Source organism: Myodes glareolus, chromosome 18, assembly GCF_982192425.1.
Source record: "Myodes glareolus chromosome 18, mMyoGla1.1, whole genome shotgun sequence".
Classification (NCBI taxonomy): domain Eukaryota; kingdom Metazoa; phylum Chordata; class Mammalia; order Rodentia; family Cricetidae; genus Myodes; species Myodes glareolus.
In genome coordinates this window covers 49588578-49606760 of record NC_142043.1, presented here as the reverse complement: position 1 = coordinate 49606760, position 18183 = coordinate 49588578, and the positions used below count along the sequence as shown (strand labels likewise).

The 18183-nt window shown below is 43.1% G+C and overlaps 1 protein-coding gene across 2 annotated transcripts in view; it reads right to left on the bottom strand.

Annotated features, from left to right (window-relative positions):
• Ctnna3 (catenin alpha 3) overlaps positions 1-18183 on the bottom strand; it is a 1405098-nt gene that overhangs the window by 1331550 nt on the left and 55365 nt on the right. For both annotated transcript variants that reach the window (XM_048451587.3, XM_087898188.1), the window contains exon 3: positions 6629-6821. In XM_048451587.3, coding sequence (XP_048307544.3) covers positions 6629-6821 — 193 coding nt within the window. The remainder of the gene's footprint in view (positions 1-6628; positions 6822-18183) is intronic.

Here is an 18183-nt window from a genome sequence, read left to right as displayed (position 1 = left end):
TCGCTATGGGTTTGAGGTCAGCCTGGTCTACAGAGTGAGTTTCAGGACAGCCAGGGCTACATAGAGAAACCTTGTCTCAAAAAAGAGGGAGGAGGAAGAGAAAGAGGAGGAGGAGGAAGAGGAGGAGGAGGAGGAGGAGGAGGAAGAGAAAGCCATTGATAAATTCAAAAGCTCCTCACTAATCTCAGCATCCCTCCAACTGGTTTGTGACTGCTTTGATAGACGCCCATAAGTAAAATTGGATAGGAAGTCTTTCAGCAGTGGCAAGGCATTCAATACATCAGGTCTCCTCCCATCTCACACATGAACATGCAGCCCGTACATCTGCAGGTCCTCTACCATCTCACACACGACATGAAGCCTGCACATCTGCAGGTCCCCTCCCATCTCACTCATGAACATAAAGTCGGTGGTACCTGTATGCAGTTGCTGGCTCTGGTAGGCACGACAACCAAGCCTGATGACATGAGGCTGTACATTCCAGCTCCAGATAATTCACACTAAAGCATTTGCAGAAGGAGGCAGTGTTGGTGCTATTCTCCATGTAAGCCGGCATGCTGGTTTGTGTGGACTGTATACAAAAGAGCTGAACCTTCCTCTGTCCCCAAACACTCTTGAAATCTCAGCTTAGTTACTTCCCTTTACATTAAGAAACCAATTCTTTTATATTCACTTTATTTCACCACTAAAACTAAGCTATTGTTACAATAAGGAAGTTAATGTTTGTATAAAAACGATTTTATCCTAATTAATATTACTTTTGGCTGTTTTATAGAATAAAGAACTCATTCTTTATAATTAAAAACATAAAGAGAGAGCTGTGTTCTTGTGTGAACAATTTTAACAGTTTCCTCTACTGCGCCTAGATCATTAGCAAAAATAAACTATCTCTGTTTCCTATTTGTCTTTAAAATTGATTCTGAAAGACAATGCATGCTGCCAATAAGCTTCTCAGGCAAGATGAGTTAGCACAGGTTATCTCAGCCTCCACAGCACATCGGGTGTCATTCTAGAGTTCTATGCAGTAGGGGAAAATGTCACTTTTAGAACCAAGTAACTAAAAAGAAAAAGGAAAGAAAAGAAAAGAAGAGAAAAGAAAAGAACCCAGTAACTAGGAAGAGCATCTGGTGCTAAATGCCTAGGAATACAACATGTATTCATTCTCATGGAGCTGGGGAGATGGCTCAGTGGTGAAAATACTTTGACTCGTGCAGAGAGATCCTGGGTTTGATTTCCATCATCTACATGACGGTTCACAGCATGCACAGTTCCAGCTCCGGGGGAGCTGACACCCTCCTCCACCACACCAACACTGGAACACAGGTGGTGCTGAAGGTGCCAGAAACCTCTAACAGGATAAACACCAAGAAAACCAAGTCGAGGTAGATTCTAATGGTATTGCTGAAGGAAAAAGAGAAATCATTTTTTTATATTTTTGGTTTTTTTCAAGACAGGGTTTCTCTGTAGCTTTGGAGCCTGTCCTGGAACTAGCTCTTGTAGACCAGGCTGACCTCGAACTCACAGAGATCTGCCTGCCTCTGCCTCCTGAGTGCTGGGAATAAAGGCGTGTGCCACCACTGCCCAGCTGAAAAATAATTTTTAAAATGAGACAGAGGGGGAAAGTTCAGTAAGTTCAAAGAGGTAGCAATAAGACTGGTGGCTAGATCCTCAATAAAAGTCATGGAGTCCAGAAGGTAAAGAACAACTTGCTGAAAAGAACTCATTTCCAACTTAAAGTTATATGCACAGAATTAAAACATCAAGATGAAGGTGGCTGCTTCTCGGTCTGAAAGTGATGGAGTAAGATATGTTAAACTGTTGCTTTCGCAGATAACAGAGAAAATAACAGCCATGGAGATCACGTGGTAATGATGGAAAGCAAGCAGAAGCCAGAGAAAATCTAATTCACGCTGAGAGATATCATCATGTGGCATTTCTTCTGAAGGTTAAAAAAAAAAAAAAACTCATGGAAGAGAAAACTACAGATAGACAGAACTTTGAAACCTCACATGAATTTTCCTAAAACTCTGCAGCATGCGCTGGGCAATGCTAAAGGCCCAGCAAGCACAAATATAAGTATAAATAAGCTCTCCAAGAGGCTGTACTAGTCTATTAATTGTACTCTTTTCGGGAACAGTGGCCTCTGTGCTAAACAGTTTTGGTCAACACAGCAAATAATCCTTTTAAATGCCTCAGAACCCATACTATGAAACTAAAGACTATATCCCAAAGACTAAGAGTCCTCTGTAAGACTGATGGGGAAATTAAACAGACTTAACCTTTTTAAAAGGTTAAACGAACCCTCTGGTGTCTGCTTAGTTACCAACCATTCGCTGAAGCAAAACTTAACAGTCTCTGGGGTAAGATAGAAGAATGCAGAACCTCTAGTTGACTCAGCATACTGCCAGGTGTGTATAATCAAAAACACTCTTCACACAGACATACACACACACGCACACACACACACACACAAACACACACACACACACACACAAAGGTGTTACTCAGACATAAAGCAAAATCGGTCAGTAGAGACAGAATCCATGTGGTCAGATAGCACAGTCAAAAAACAAGGACGCTAAGGCAACTGTTGTATATATGCTCTAAATGGTAAATTTAGAGAGATTCCTCTTAAGTTTACAGTACTCTTAAACAATTTTTTACAGACATAAAAAAAATCTATACATAAAGAGGCAAGCCAAAAAGTGTGATTCATTAAGATTAAGAACATTTGTGGTGATATTTTGTTTGTGAGAGTGTAGATACTGATTGGAGGATAAGGTATACTTATGGGGTTTTAGCAATGTTCCTTTGTTGTTTTCGTTCTGTTTTTGAATGTCCTTTTTTATATATCTATGTGGACCTGTGGGTCTGAATGTGCGCATGCACCACATGAATGAAGTACCAACAGAGGGCAAGAGAGGGCACAATCCCCTAGAACTGTCATAACAGATGGTTGTGAGCTGTCATGTTGGTACTGGAATTTGAACGTGGGTCCTCTGTAACAGTATCCAGCACCCTTAACCACTGAACGTTTGTTTGCTTGTTTGTTGGTTGGTTTATTTTGAAACAGGGCACTATGTACTCTTGACTGGCCCAGAACTGACAATGTAGACCAGGCAGAACTCAAACACACAGAGATCCATCTGCCTCTGGCCCAGAACTCACAATGGACACCAGAGGCAGAGAGGCAGAGGCAGGTGGACCTCTGCGTCTGCACCCTGAGTGGTGGCATTAAAGGTGTGCCACCACACCCCTGACCCTTAGTGATGTTTTAGTTCTTGATCTGCATGGAGGTTACATGAACATAAGTGCAGAATGTGAAAACATATTGAGGAGATCCCAATAGAGCATGTACCTTTATGGATATATTTTATTCTTCAACAAACCACTAAGTAACATTTATGTGTATGCTTAGAAACAAGATCTGCAGACTGCAGGGAAGTAGTGGCTATTCAAAAAGAGTATATACAATACAGGTAAGTTCTTAGCTAATATCTATGTCATTCTGTAAATAATCTAAAAACTATTTGAATAAAATTTCAGATTTAGTCCTTGCTTGTGTCCAGGTGTCGGGGTTCATGTACACGACATCTTACAGTGTAAGATGAGGAGCGACTGGGAGATTCTTGGCCTCGTGGACCCTTTGGCTGCATCTCTGCCCTCCCTCCATGTATCACCTTTCTTCATCTGCGCCTTGTACTATCCTTGCTCCACCTTCTGCCGGCACACTCTCGAGGGAACGCAAATGTTCTCATTTTTTATCACTTTCAACTCATAAGTAAATCCACTGAAGGCAATAAAACAGGGAAGGACAGAATCTCATAATTAGACTAAAACTACTCTAGGTCTCTGTTAATTTTATGAACCACTCTCAAAGGTCTTCTTGAAAATGAGTCAATAACTACATCAATAAAACCACCCTCCACTTCTAATCCTGTTTTCACTTTTCCCAATACCTCACAGTTACTGGTTGCTTTTCATTAGCCCTTCATCTGCCACTAGACAAAGGCCATTTAATAAAAGAGGGCAGAGGCTATTTAAAATATGCTTCCAGCCTCACACGAAGTCAGTTAGATCATAATCCATTCTTCATTGTTTCAGCTCCACCACGGAGCTAACATTCCTTCCAAGTTGGGGGCACAGTGTCCTTCCTCACTGTGACTCTCTGCTTTCCATACAGTGGGCATTCCTTGGATTCCAGAAATGTGCTAGGTCCTGCTTCCCTTCCTCCCTAAAGGGGTAGTGGTTCCCTTCCACTTGTCAAAAGAATCAGAGTAAAGCACTTCAGCAAGTGTGTCTGTTGTCTGTGCCGCATATGGCACGCATATATATAGGTACATATTAGATATATATTTCATGTTATAGTTGAAAACCATGCACCATTTACTGCACAACCCTAAAACCCTGACCTCTCTGAGAATTTCCTTTATACTGATAGATGGGTGGATAAGGAAACTGAAATATATGGCGTGGCTTCAATTCATCTCTGTTTTAAAGGAAACAGTCCTGTCATTTGCCACAACCTAAAAATGGAGGATGTTATGCTAAGTGAAACAAGTCAGACCTAGAGTTCCAGTGAGACGGCTCAGCAGGTAGAAATGGGTTGTCCTGCAGACCTTTGCGTGAGTTAGAGTCCCAGACCCCACAGTGGATCTCAAGAAACAACCCCCAAAAGGTGTCCTCTGAGTTGCACACACATGCTATGTGCATACACACATACACATGCACGCACGTACATAGACACTCCACATGCACATACAATAATAATTAACAAAAGTAATTTTAAAAAGAAAAAATGGGAGAAAACCCAAATACAGTGATTTCCATGACAGAGTGAGAAGATGAGGGCAGTGAGGGGAGGGGGGGATGGTGGAGGAGAGAAGGTGTCAAAGGGAGGAGGTGGAGCTGCAGTAAAGCCCGGTAAGGAACCATCTTGAACCAGGGCATTAAGCTGTTTTGTCACCAAAAGGTGGGTATTAATCATGTGAGAGGAGGGGCTACATCCACAGACTCCACTGTAGAAACTGTTCACAACATGAATCCCACGACACTATGCTGTACACCTCAAATGTGCACAACAGAATTGACTTTAAGAGGTATGAAACTAAAAATTACAATATAAACATAATCCCCTATTTGGTTTAAAGTTGACTGGCTGTTACGTTTATTTGTATTAGGAAATACTGTCCCTCTCTCTCTCTCTCTCTCTCTCTCTCTCTCACACACACACACACACACACACACACACACACACACACACACATACCAAGGGTGTCCACGAGATAGCTCAGCCTGGCCAAGAACTTGCCATCCTTCAACCACAGCCTCCTGAGTACTGAAGTCACAGTACCAGTACCACCATACCTGGTTCTTTCTGATTTTTTTAAAATTGTACTAGGATTTAGGGGAGAAAAACATTTAAACAGCTCAGACATTTTTTATGAAGTTGAACAAAAAAGTTCTACTTTGTTTTCCCTCCTAAAATAGCTACAGCAAAAGTAATAAACATAAAATCACCAAATAGTTCTTTTAAAGATATCTTTCAGGACTAGCAAATGGATCCATGGATATAGTGTTTCCAGAGCAAACAGGAGGACCTGAATCCTGATCCCTAGCACCCACATGAAAAGGGAAAAAATACCTTGGGTGTGGCAATGCATATGTATCACCCTAGCACTGGAAGGTTGAGAAGGCAGTTCCCGTGGGCTTGATAGGCATCCAACCAAAACTACAAGGTCCAGATTCAGTGAGAGACCTTGTCTCAAGTAAATAAATAGATCATTTATAAATAGATATAGGCAGACAGATAGATAGATAGATAGATAGACAGACAGACAGACAAATAGATGATGGATGAATAGATATCGATAGATGATAGATGATAGATAAATGATGGATGAATAGATAGATAGATAGACAGACAGACAGACACTCCAGCATCCACCTCTGGCCTTCATATATGCCTGTGAAAAGCAACTGAACAAATGAACCTCCACAGGCACAAATTAACTGTTTAAAAATCTTGTTTTAAATATCCTGAAGATGAGACTTGTAATCTTCAGAGGGGGTTGATTGTTGTGTTATCATAGTAAAACATCAAAAGGCAGAATATGTGTTCTTTTTATGTAACATGGGCAAAGCACAGCATGGATTATGTGTGGTTTACACAAAGCCTTACCCCAAAAGGACGGGGGGGGGAGGGGGAGAGATGGGGAGCTTGGTAAACCTAAGCTTCCAAACACTGCAAAATAGAAAACATAGTTCTGAGCCCATCAGAGAAGAAATGTCTCCCGACTGTTTATAAAGAACATTACAATTCGTTGTGTGTAGGCAAAGATATCTTTCATTTCATTAAACCTCTCCAGTTATTAAGGAGAAGCTGCAATGCAGTATTGTTGGAGGTGGGGAGCTGTATTCAGAGACTCAGTAACCAGAGAAGAGCCGGGGCTGGGACTCCACCTTGGAGCTGCCTAATGAGCCACTCTGCCTCCCACAGCTCCCTCTTCACAGCTGTGTGCGAGACTAATAAACTCAAGCCTGCAAAACAAAACACCCACAAATCCACTGCAGCCGATAGCACCCTGAGGAGAGGCGGGCTGCTCCTGCCTGCCTTCCGGATACTCACTCTCTCTGCGAACTTCCTGGAGCGCAGCTGTGAGCTCCTCCTTTAAAGCCCTGGCTTCCTTGGCGATCTTCTCCCCCTTGTCTAACAGGTTCCAAGTTGCTTCCTCCACCGAAGCCAGGAGAACTCTGGCTCTCTTAGAGCGTCCCTTTTTCCTGTTGGAGGGGTTCTGCGGACAGTTTACAAGTGTGGTAACCTAAAATTGGAGAAAACACAGGGAACTTACTGAACGTCTAGTAGGGGGAACCCAGCCTTGAGAGATACCAGCGCAGAAGAAACAGAATCATGTCCCAGAACAACTCATTCTGTTGTTACATCCCAGAAATCAAGTCATTCCTCCAAGGGCAGCCACCAGAACCCCAACTGAAGGTTAGAAGGGAGAGTCCTGGTTGTGAACCCCATCCAGTTTTACTACCGATAAAACCCTGGGAGGACTCTGGGTGTGTGGGAAAGATATGTGTTTAGTAAAGAAGTGGAGCGATGGGCACAGTGCACTGGTGACATGGCTCAGTGGATAGGTGCTTGGCTGGCAAGCATAAAATCCTAAGTTCGAGCCCTACCACGGCTCGCACCAGGTGTGGTGGCATACATCTGCTATCCCAGCACTTGGATGGCGAGGTAGAAAGCTACCAGGAGACAGCAGTGGGAAGATAAAGCGATCAAGGTCATGATCCACTCACAGAGGCTCAAGAGGCTCAAGGACCTTCACGGGCCAAGGGCAGTTAAGATTGTAAAAGACAGGGAGTGAATGTCTGCAGTGAAACATTTGCTGGACATGACAGGCCATTGCACACGTGAACCTACAGCAATTGTGACTACAAACACAAGCCTGTACAAGATCGAGTCAGACAAAATCCCAGCGTGGATTGGGGACTGGTGGAGTTGCAACCCTCATTGAGGAGCTATTAGTAATTGATGGATGGTGAAAGAAAGAGAGTCATTTTTCTCCAGAAACTCGGGCCCTGAGAGGTTAGCATACTTCCGATAGATGGTCCTACCCGCATTCATGTGTAGGTATCGCTAAGTGGGCACAGTGGGTTTTTTAAAAGAGAGAGCACATAAAGTTGGGAAGGAGAAGTGGTGGGAGAATAAGGGAGGAGTGGGATAGGAAGGAATGGGGAGGTAGATTTGACCAAAATACATTATATGTGTGCATGAAATTCTCAATTTAAAAGGGGGAATATATTTAAAAACCAAAGTTCATACTATTACTTTATGAGAAATAGCCATTGCTTCCATTTCTTAATTAAACCTTGGGTCCCAGAAGAAATTCTGGGATAAAACTTTTATATAGCAGAAAAATTACTTGAATCCAGTGTATGAATTAGGAGACCTGGGGCTCCTACTGAAATCGGAGCTCCCATGATAAGCCAGTGAGAGGCTAGCTATGTTAATTGGCTAGGCTGACTCTTTCCACAAGGCATATGCCTATCAAATCACCATTGTACCCCCTCAATATACACATTTATTTGCCAACTAGAAACAAGTAAACAGAGCCAGTGAGGTGGGTAAAAGTACTTGCCAAGTATACTAATGACCAGAGTTCCATCCTGGGAGCCACATTAGAAGGAGGACAATAATGCCTGACAGTTGTTCTCTGGCTTCCACAAGCACTCCATGGCACATGTGCCCACACATATTATACATATGCGCACACGCGCGCACACACACACACACACACACACACTAACAATAAATAAAATTTAAAAATAAGGGTCTGACTATGGAAATCAGTGTGGTAGTTCCTCGGGAAGCTGGGAATAGATCTACCTCAAGATCCAGCTCTATCACTCTTGGGCATCTCCTCAAAGGACTCTACATCAATGTTCATTGCTGCTCTGTAAATAAGAGCTGGAAATTGGAGACAACCTAGATGTCCATAAACAGACGACTGGATAGTGAAAATGTGGTCCAGCAACAAAGTGGTCAGCTGGTGTAGGAGGTCCTTCTGTCTTTGTGTTGCTTTTATTGGTTAATAAAGAAACTGCTTTGGGCCTGTTGATAGGGCAGAACTTAGGTAGGCAGGGAAAATTAAACAAAATGCTGGGAGGAAGAAGGCAGAGTCAGAGGGACACCATGTATCTACCACCAGAGTAAGAAAGGCTGCCGAAACTTAGCCAGTAAGCCACTGCCACATGGTGATACACAGATTAATAGAAATGGGTTAAACTAAGATGTAAGAGCCAAAAGGAAGTTAGAACTAATGGGCCAAGCAGTGATTTAATTGATACAGTTTCTGTGTGGTTATTTTGGGGCTAAGCAGCCAGGTGGCCAAGACAAACAAGCAGGCCTTCCTACAATAGTCAGCTGCTCAAAAATGAAATTTGCCTCCAAGCGGCAGTGGCGCACATCTTTGTTCCCAGCACTCTGAGTTGGAGGCCAGCCTGGTCTACAGAGTGAGTTCCAGGACAGCCAGGGCTATATAGAGAAAACCTGTCTTGAAAACTCAAAAGAAAAATAAAAGTAAATGTGAAGGTAAATGGATGGAACTGGAAAAAAATCATCCTGAGTGACTCAGACCTCAAAAGACAGGTGTTATGTGTTTTATTTACATGTGGATGTTAGCTTTTAAGCACTTGATAAGCATGTACAAGCCATATAGTCACAAAGGTTAGGTATAGAGTAAGGAACTGGGGGAATGGAGGATCTCCCGATGAAGGGATATAAATAGGTAGTTATGGAGAGATGGGGAGAGACTGGAGAGAAGACAGGAGCAAGGGGGATACAGGGAGGAACAAAAAACACTAAGGGCCACTTGAGGGATCATGCGAAAATCTACTACTGTAGAAGTTTCTTAAAATGTATACACAAATGACAGTAATCTAAATGGAATCACCAAACAGCGAGAGAGACAAAGCCTAAGTAGACATCTTTTGTCACCACATGAAACCCCCAGCACCAGGAATAAGTGGCATCTAGTTGAGTCATTGGTCAAAGGGGCCCCGTGGAAACCCCCAAAATCTCAGACTGTCACGAAGGATATTGGCTGCTCTCCACAGTGATGGAAAGGTTCTGTTTCTGAAGATGACACATATTTTACAGGACATAGAGAACTGCTGCTGGTGAGTAACCGGAGTCTTCACCCCTGCTGATTAGTGTTCACGGTAACAGATGGCACTCCGTAATCTACTAGAGGAGAAAAGTAACCAGCAACCCAGTTCAAACCCTGCAGTCCACAACAGTTACCCGCCTGCATGGCACACTGGTGCAATAATGGCATAAACGTGGGAGTAACCTACTACCATCTGATCGGATTTAAGGCTCTCTCCATGAGGTGGAATCACTATCTGATGCTACACTGGTGGCCATGGGCTTACAGGAAGACCAAATACTATTCTGTTGAAGGGATGTAGCACTAAAGTGACCCTTAATGACATTCTGCTATTCCCAGATACCAGTGCACAGCTCAGCCATCATCAGAGAAGCTTCCTCTTGCAGTAGACGGGCAAGGTGCAGAGAGTGGGAAACTTTGGAACACTTAATCCTACGTGGAATGTCTTCAACGTTCCGTTCCCCTCGGGGCTCAGGGAACAATGTGGAAGAAGAGGCAGAAAGACTGATTAAGAACCAGAGGTGGTGGATGACTCCAAGAAAACCGTATCGTCCTAACATAACAGCACTGCTGCACATATGAATCACAGAAATGGCTGCAGCACACACAGGGCCTGCACAGGTTCAAGTCATATGGGGGTCTCACTGTCCAGAGGGTGAGGTGGACATGGGCTCCTACGTCTAACCAAGAAACTGCCTGTACTTGCAAAGGAAAAAATTCTCTCCAGTAGAGTCTCACTAGGTATATTAGCCACATTTAAGGGTAGGTGTCATGTCCAGCAGTAAATGACCAATACAAAAACGAACTCAATGGTATGGTATTTTTTTTAGACTTTTGGTCCACATTGCTTTGTTTGGACATGTTTTGTCTTACTAGTCTTTTGCTTGTATATTATGGTTTCCAATTTTGCATTTTCATGGTGTGTGTGTATGTCTGTGTTTCTTGTGCTTTTAAATTCTGGTTTGATTTTTGTTTGTCTGTTTTCTAGAGGAAAAAGGGATGGAGGAAAGGAGGGATGAAGGGGGAGGAAGAAAAAAAGAAGGAAAGAAGGAAAAACGAAAGAGAGGTGTGGAATTGTGTGGAAGGAAGAGTTAGGGAGGATCTGGGAGGAGTTGGGAAAGGAGAAACCATGATCTAAATATAGTATATAAAAAATTTTCAATAGGAAAAATAATAATAAGGGCTGGAGAGATGGCTCAAAGCTTAAGAGTGTGTACTGCCTTCCAGGGACCCGAGTTCAGTTCTTAACACCTGTTTTGGGTGGCTCACAACTGCCCGTAACTCCAGCTCCCCCGCACCCTCTTCTGGCCTCCACGGGCACTGCACTCATATGTACATTTCCACACAGATATAAACACATATACACTGAATTTTAAATTTAAAAAAAACTTTTAAAAACAAACCTTTTTAAATAAGAAAGCTAGACCCTGAAAACTATGGACGATAGCTTTTCATTTACATTTGGGGCTGGCAGAGGTCATGTATGTGAAGGTCCAACAACAATTTGTGAGAGTTGATTCTTTCCTTTCATGGTGTGAGTCTTGAGGACGGAACTAAAGTTGTCTAGCTTGGTGTCCAGCACTTCTAACCGCTGGTCTATCTCACTAACCCTGTGCTCCACATCTTTCACGACAGCGTAGGCGACCCCTCCATGCTCCGCAGCCCATTGAGACTCTGCCTGGTTGTTAGCAGAGCCGACTGATATTTATTCCTTGGTGCCACTAATCACCTAAGAGTTAAGAAGTTACAGGCAATGGGGATGAAGAAGATTTTTGTCTAACCTATTCCCTTCCCTTTCTAATGAGTTTCTGTTTTATTCTGATTTATTATATTCCTGTGTACATGACCAACAGGGAAACATTTTGGAAGAAGCCTTTGTTTTCTTATTGTGAAAATAAGAACAGGAGCTGGAGATCTACTCAGCCGCTTGCCTGGCATGTACCATGGCCGGGTTGGATTGTGCCATATAACTAACTACCTATAATCCAGGCTTGGCGGCCTATACCTGTAATCCTGTAATAGTTCAAAGTGCAAGTCCATCCTCAACCACATAGCCAGCTGGAGGCTCAAGATCTTATCTCAGGCAGAAAAGAAAGAGAGAGTTGGGGAGAGGCGAGAAGGAGGAGGGAAATCCCATTATCCAGTTAGACTACGAATCGGCTAAGTGAGGTTCAGTGCTTTCACAATTCATAACAAGACACACTGCGTATTTCCTAGTCTGTGCACAATGGAGGTACAAAAATTGGTCACCACAATCCCTGTCAAAGGTGCTTTCTTTAAGCCTAATCTTGTCTCTCCCACCCCCATGCCCAGCCTCCACCTCCCACATGAGTGTGCTGTGGGCAGTTCGCAGCACATCGGGATGCTTCACCAGCAGCTAGAGGGCACCTAGACGACGACAAGGAGCCTGGTGGAGCACCAGGGCTTTCCCAGACACCAAACGGCACGATTCTCTGCCGTTCACAGAGTTAAAAAGTTCTTGTCTATATTAACGCTGAGCTTAAAGCTCCGGTTTAAAGCGAAGCCGAGCGTCTTGTCTGAAAGGTTCCCTCCCACCGCGCCGTAAGTGCACAGTTCACATTGTTTCCCACAGCACCAAATGCTTCCCGCAAAACACCCTAACCTTTGAGATTAAAATGAGCGTCCTAGAGATGCTTTGTTCTTTATAGTAAATGTCACAGAAGTGAGAATTGTGAACGAGAACATTGTATAAGAGCGTTATGCTTCTGTTAAAAAAAAATGCAATTGTGACTTGTAAGCTGTTCACTTGTATAAGTAGTTTGAACCCAAATCTTCTTTTAAAGCACCCCCAATATAGTTATTTAACACTGGCTAACATTAAGTGACATTTCCAATGACTCATTGGTACCTGTTCAGAAAGAGACCTCAGTTCACCCAAGGGCTGTCACCTACTCCCGTCAGCAACTGTGACTAAGCACAGCAGATGTGCCTCACCGCGGAGGAGGGGTGCCTGTGTTATTTGAAAAGGTCTCTCATCTCGGAAGGAATACCAGCAACCAGTAAAATTCACTTTAACGTATTCTGTAAAATCATTTCTCTTTCTTCGTTTTCCTTTACAGTACAGAGAGCTATTTCTATAAAGAATGCAAAACTTGGGGTTGAACCTGCAGCAGAGATGATCCTACAGAATCCAGGATATTTTATCTTCTTTGTAATCTGTCACAAACACATAACCTTCCCCTTTCCTCGTTGTTTTTTTTTTTTTTTTGGAATTTTAGAAGATTTCCAAATGTGAGAAATCTCTAGGCCTCTAGCTTTATTGAGCACGTACGGGTTTGTTCACTTGCTTTTAGTCTGTACCCCTGTTCTTTGCTACAAAAACACCTTCACCAAAGATAAAAAGGAAAGTGCATTACAGCGAAGTATTGGAATGTCGTTCATAATGAGGCCTGTTATCTTATACAATTAGTATATGTTTATAAATAATAATAATAAACCAGTTCTGGTGGCACAGTCCTGTAATCCAACCTACTTGGGAGGCTGAGACAGGAGGATCATAAGTTCAAGGCCTGTCTGGGCTAAAATACGATTTCAAGATTAGCCTGAGCAACTTAGTAAGACCCAGACCCACGAAATATATATATATATTTATATATATTTTACATATGTAGCGGGGAGTTGGGCTTAGGGATGTGGCTTGACAATAGGATGCTTATGCTTGCCTAGAATGTTCAAGGTCTGATCACTAATAATACAAATAATTAAATAACAATAAAAAATACAGGAAGAAGGCCTACTCTCATAGAAATGGTCTTAAGTTAGCAATCTCAAGTAATATGTAAAGAAGAAATTCCTACTTTAATTCTGAAAGTCAAACATTTCACGCAACCAGATGTATCTTAAGCGGTGTGCAGTCACTATACGTTGAATGTTAGAGCGCCAAGAAACAGTCTGTGTGATGTTTCTCATCAGGTGTACTGGGTCGTCTCCTCGAACAACCCACAGTGCACTGGACTCTAATCCAGATGGATTTCTCTAGATGCTCCAAAGACACTGAGGATTGAACTGGTTTCCTTAGTGAACCAACCCTTCGCTTGTCCTTGTAGAGAGCCACGCTGTCATGTAATAGGAGTAGTAGGGAATGTGATAGGCACCTGTGGTTTGCTCTTGCTTGGTGTATGAGTGTAGCGATTGCTTTGACTCTGGCTCCCGACACTTGCTCTGCAGGAAGTGTTTAAATGCCAACTGGAGTAGCACATTTCGGCTCCATAGTCATGTTCTTTCCCAATCGAACTCTAATTTCTTCTTCATACTCTGCTGTCACTGTGGTATTAAAAGGCCATGTTAACAGACATCTCTTTTCCTGTTGATGAGCTAAAATGCTTTGAATTTTTAACCTTCCTCGGGTAGCTCACGGGAACCTTCAGGGCTACTTTTGTTCCTTTCAGTTAATTTTAATTTATGTAATAAGATACATGACATTTAAGCCATGTTAAAATTAAAAGTTAAAAGCCTTAACTTTGCCGGGGTTTTGAAAGAGATTGGGAAAGTAGAAAAGAAGAAAATTCATAGGAAAGTTCAATGGTGACCTGTCAAAAAGTCTCCCAGGGCTTGGGAGCGGGAGGAGAGGTCTTCTTCAAGCCTCTAATCAATGTAGCTATTCTTTATTTCCAAAACCACCCCAGACCCGCTCAACAAAGGTACTAAGGAAGGCTGAGGGATTGTGAACCTTTGCGGGCCTCTAAATCAACGTTCAACAGTCTCCCAAAGTCAACCACCAGCTTCTTTCTGCTCATATCAAGGCAATAAACATTTATTGAGCACATACTGTGTTGGAAACAGTACTGTGGGGATTTAGGAAATAAAAAATGAATAAGCTCCAAGACGGTGATGAGGACAGCACACCGGCTATACTGCAGTAGGAAAGGCAAATTGCCGACACTCCTGTAAGGACAGACAAGGTTCTGCAGAGCTGCAGTCACAGAGATGAAACGGGCCTTCCAAGAAGAGCCCTGAGGGACACGTGGCTTTCCACCAGGAGATACAGGGGTAAACTAGATGGTCCTCAACCAGGGGCTGGACTCTGGTTGGGAGGTAGAGAGATGAAAAGATTGGGTCTGTTTACTCAGCTCAGACATCAACTAGAGAAGAAACAGCTAAAGAGCAGGAAAAGAATTTATGGAACATGGCTGTCATGGGAGGATGAAGGAGGGAGATGCCTTAGCATCTCTGTGGAATATAAGCTTCCGGTTTAGGTGGAGGAAGAATGTGTGCAGGACTGAAGGGTGTGTAAGGGTGGTTAAGTTTGTGGCCTGATTAACCCTCCCTCTGTTCTGGTACTGCAGCGGGATTTCTCAGACACCCTCATCATTTCAGGAGACAACAGTTCTCGGGCATGGTTTATGATGTTTAGGAGTATGCTGTAACTTAACATAGCCAATCACCATAGCAAATATATATATATATTAACACATCGTAGCTTTTATACAAATTCTCACATGTGTAAGAGTGTGTGTGTGTATGTGTGTATGTGTTTTCTAAGCCAATTCCCCTAATCATTATCATAAAAAGCAAATTTTTAGAAATTCTGAATAAATAACACCTCTGTGCACAATGTATCTAGAATTTGATCAGTTCAAAGTTATCTAGAAGCAAATGTCTTATAGTCAGTCTTTTGTGTCAAAAAGAGAGGGGCATCACAAGATCAGAAGGCTTATTTACAGAGGCTGGCATATTTTTATATTTATTTTACTGGTTCTTCTTCGCTTAAACCCTCATTTTAGTTCATTTGCTAGGGATACTAAAAACCAAATGCCACAGACTGGCAAGCTTACACAACAGACACTTATTTTCTCTCAGTTCTAGAAACCAGAAGTCAAGGAAGCTTGGTTCTTTCTGAAACTATTCCTTGGTTTCTAGAAGATCAGCTTCTAACCATGTCCTTACAGGTGGTTGGGAGCTGTGAACCCCCAGATCCTGAATTTCTTGTAAACAACTTGTTTTCCTCTGCTCTGAGACAGCCTGCAGCTGCTCTGAGCATGAGACCCTCGGGAGTTCCTGATGGCAGGGGAGTGATTGGTGGGTTTGGTTGGGGCGCGGCTTTCCCTGTATAAGCTGCCCCTGAATACAATAAAGGGGGCATTCTTGGGGCAGTCCTATCTCAAGGATTACTCATGACTCTGTCTTTGTGTCTTTGTGTGTTTAAATCTCCAGGCCCTTTCCCGAGACTCACGAATGGTCCTGTAAGTAGTGCAGGTGCCTCAATACAGGAGTAGTACCGCACTGTCACGTAGTACAGGCGGGCGGTACAACAGGTCACACTGACACATTTCTGTATGTCCACATGCATCACAATCTCTATTTATCATGAGTGTGTGAGTGTGTGTGTGTGTCTGTCTGTCTGTCTGTCTGTCTGTTGTCTGTCTATGTGATGACTCTGTATATGTGTGGGGGCGACCATGACCATGACTCACAAGTGTAGCCAGAGGGCAGCTTTATGGAGTTGGTTTTCTCCTTCCACCCCGGGTTCTGAGGGTCAGGCTGAGGTGCCAGGCTTCTACAAAAGGCCCTTTGATGCATGGTAATAGCAACCCTTGAGGAAACGTCACCAGTCTACAGAGAATTCTAGACCAGCCATTCCATAGAAGTGAGTGCAAAGGTCATCACACTAATACCAAGACCCAGTCTCTCACTACATAAACACATAAACAAGACACACCCCCGTCACCTATTCCTGATCACTTTGTGTAAGGGACAGAGTAGTTACCAAAAGACACTGTTGAAATCATTGAATCGCAGTACTTTATTATCTTGCTAGCTGAATAACGTATCCCACCCCAGTGAGCAGGTGCTGATGAGAAAGGCCAGAACATATAAAAGATAAAGAAGCACAAGTGTCCTGTGGGCAAATTCGTAATCCCCTACAAGCACCAAGAAGAAAGGCAACTTTAAATGTTTATAGCTGCTGCAAAATGTCTTCTCATTTCAGAAATATTAAAATGCAAGGTGAAGAAAATGTGTCTAACCTGAACAAAATTGGTATCTTATGAATCCAAGCTAAGAATACAAATCATTTCTGTTAAACAAAAAAAGCCATCTGTGGACTGGAGAGTTGGCTCGGGAGTTAAGAGCACTGGCTGTTCCTTCCAGAGGATCTGAGTTCGGATCCCAAAACCCACACCAGCCAACTCACAACCACTTTGTCATTCCAACTCCAGAGGATCTGACAACTTCTTCTGGATTCCACAGTCACCTGCAGTCATGTGTACATATACACATATACAACATGCTTAATTAAATAAGTCTTAAAGTCTGCAAAATCACATCATATTTAGTGAGTCTTTATTTGCAATGTTCACTTTCATGGCTACCTATCATATACTATATGATATACATACATACATACACACACACACACACACACACACACACACCCTCAGTTATAAAGTTAGAAAAACATAACGAGGCAGAGTTTTAGGACAAGCCTTAGACCTAGAGAGAGAGCCGTGCTTGCCATAGGCTGATACAATGCCCAGCTCAGCAATTCCCACATCGCAATCACCTGGGAGCTTTCAAAATGACTGCCTAGCCCTACTCCCTGAGATTCCGGTTTAGCTAGCTTTGTGTGGGACCTGGGCGTCAGGATTTTTTTTAAAGTTCCCCAGATGACTTTAGTGGGCAGTGAAGGCTGAAAACCACTGGGCTAACAGAATCCTCAACAGTCACAAGAATCTTCAGAATTGTCTGGTTAGCACTCTGCTGCCAACGGAGGCTTTTGTGTCTCTCGTAGGATTCGGCCACAAACCACTCCACCACAGTTTGTATCCCATGAGGCTTTCAACTGAGTGTGAGACAGTACCCATCCTTGCAATTACTTATGGAGTGAGCGCAGAATATCTCAGCCAGAAATCTCACTCCAGAACAGGGACCTGAAAACAATCCCTGGAGAAAAATCTGGACACGTGCTTGTTTCTGACAATAAAGAATGTCTACTCTCATGCCAGGCCCATTTGTTTAGATATTGTCTATGGCTGCCCTCATACTGTGAAGGCAGCATAATCCTAACACATGAGATCTCAAATCTGAAGCTATTCACTACCTGCCTGGACCTATAAAAAAAAATGAAGATTCCCATCATTGGTCTGGAGTCATGGAGGGTTCAAGTTTCAGGCTATCTCCAGAGATTGCCAGGGGATTCTAGGAAGGACTGAGTCACCTGTCAAGCAGCATAAATGACCACAGCTCCGGAGATGGGGACTTTTCCTCCGTTTCACCGAGACAACCATGATTGCTCCCCTGCGTCTACTAATGAGCAGGTGGATCGTGTTTCTCTGTCTCCAACACCTGGCTGCCTATAAAATCCGTTTACAAGTGCGGGGAGGCCACATTTCAGAGCTAAGTTAAATGTGCCATCTATGACGTCACAGAGAAAAAGACGAGCTGTGTCTGAAATATAAAAACATGAGCAGTGGAGCTAAACGTTGGGGACACACTTACAATCCCAGCACCCAAAGGTGACAACGGTGACAAAAAGCAAGCATGCTGG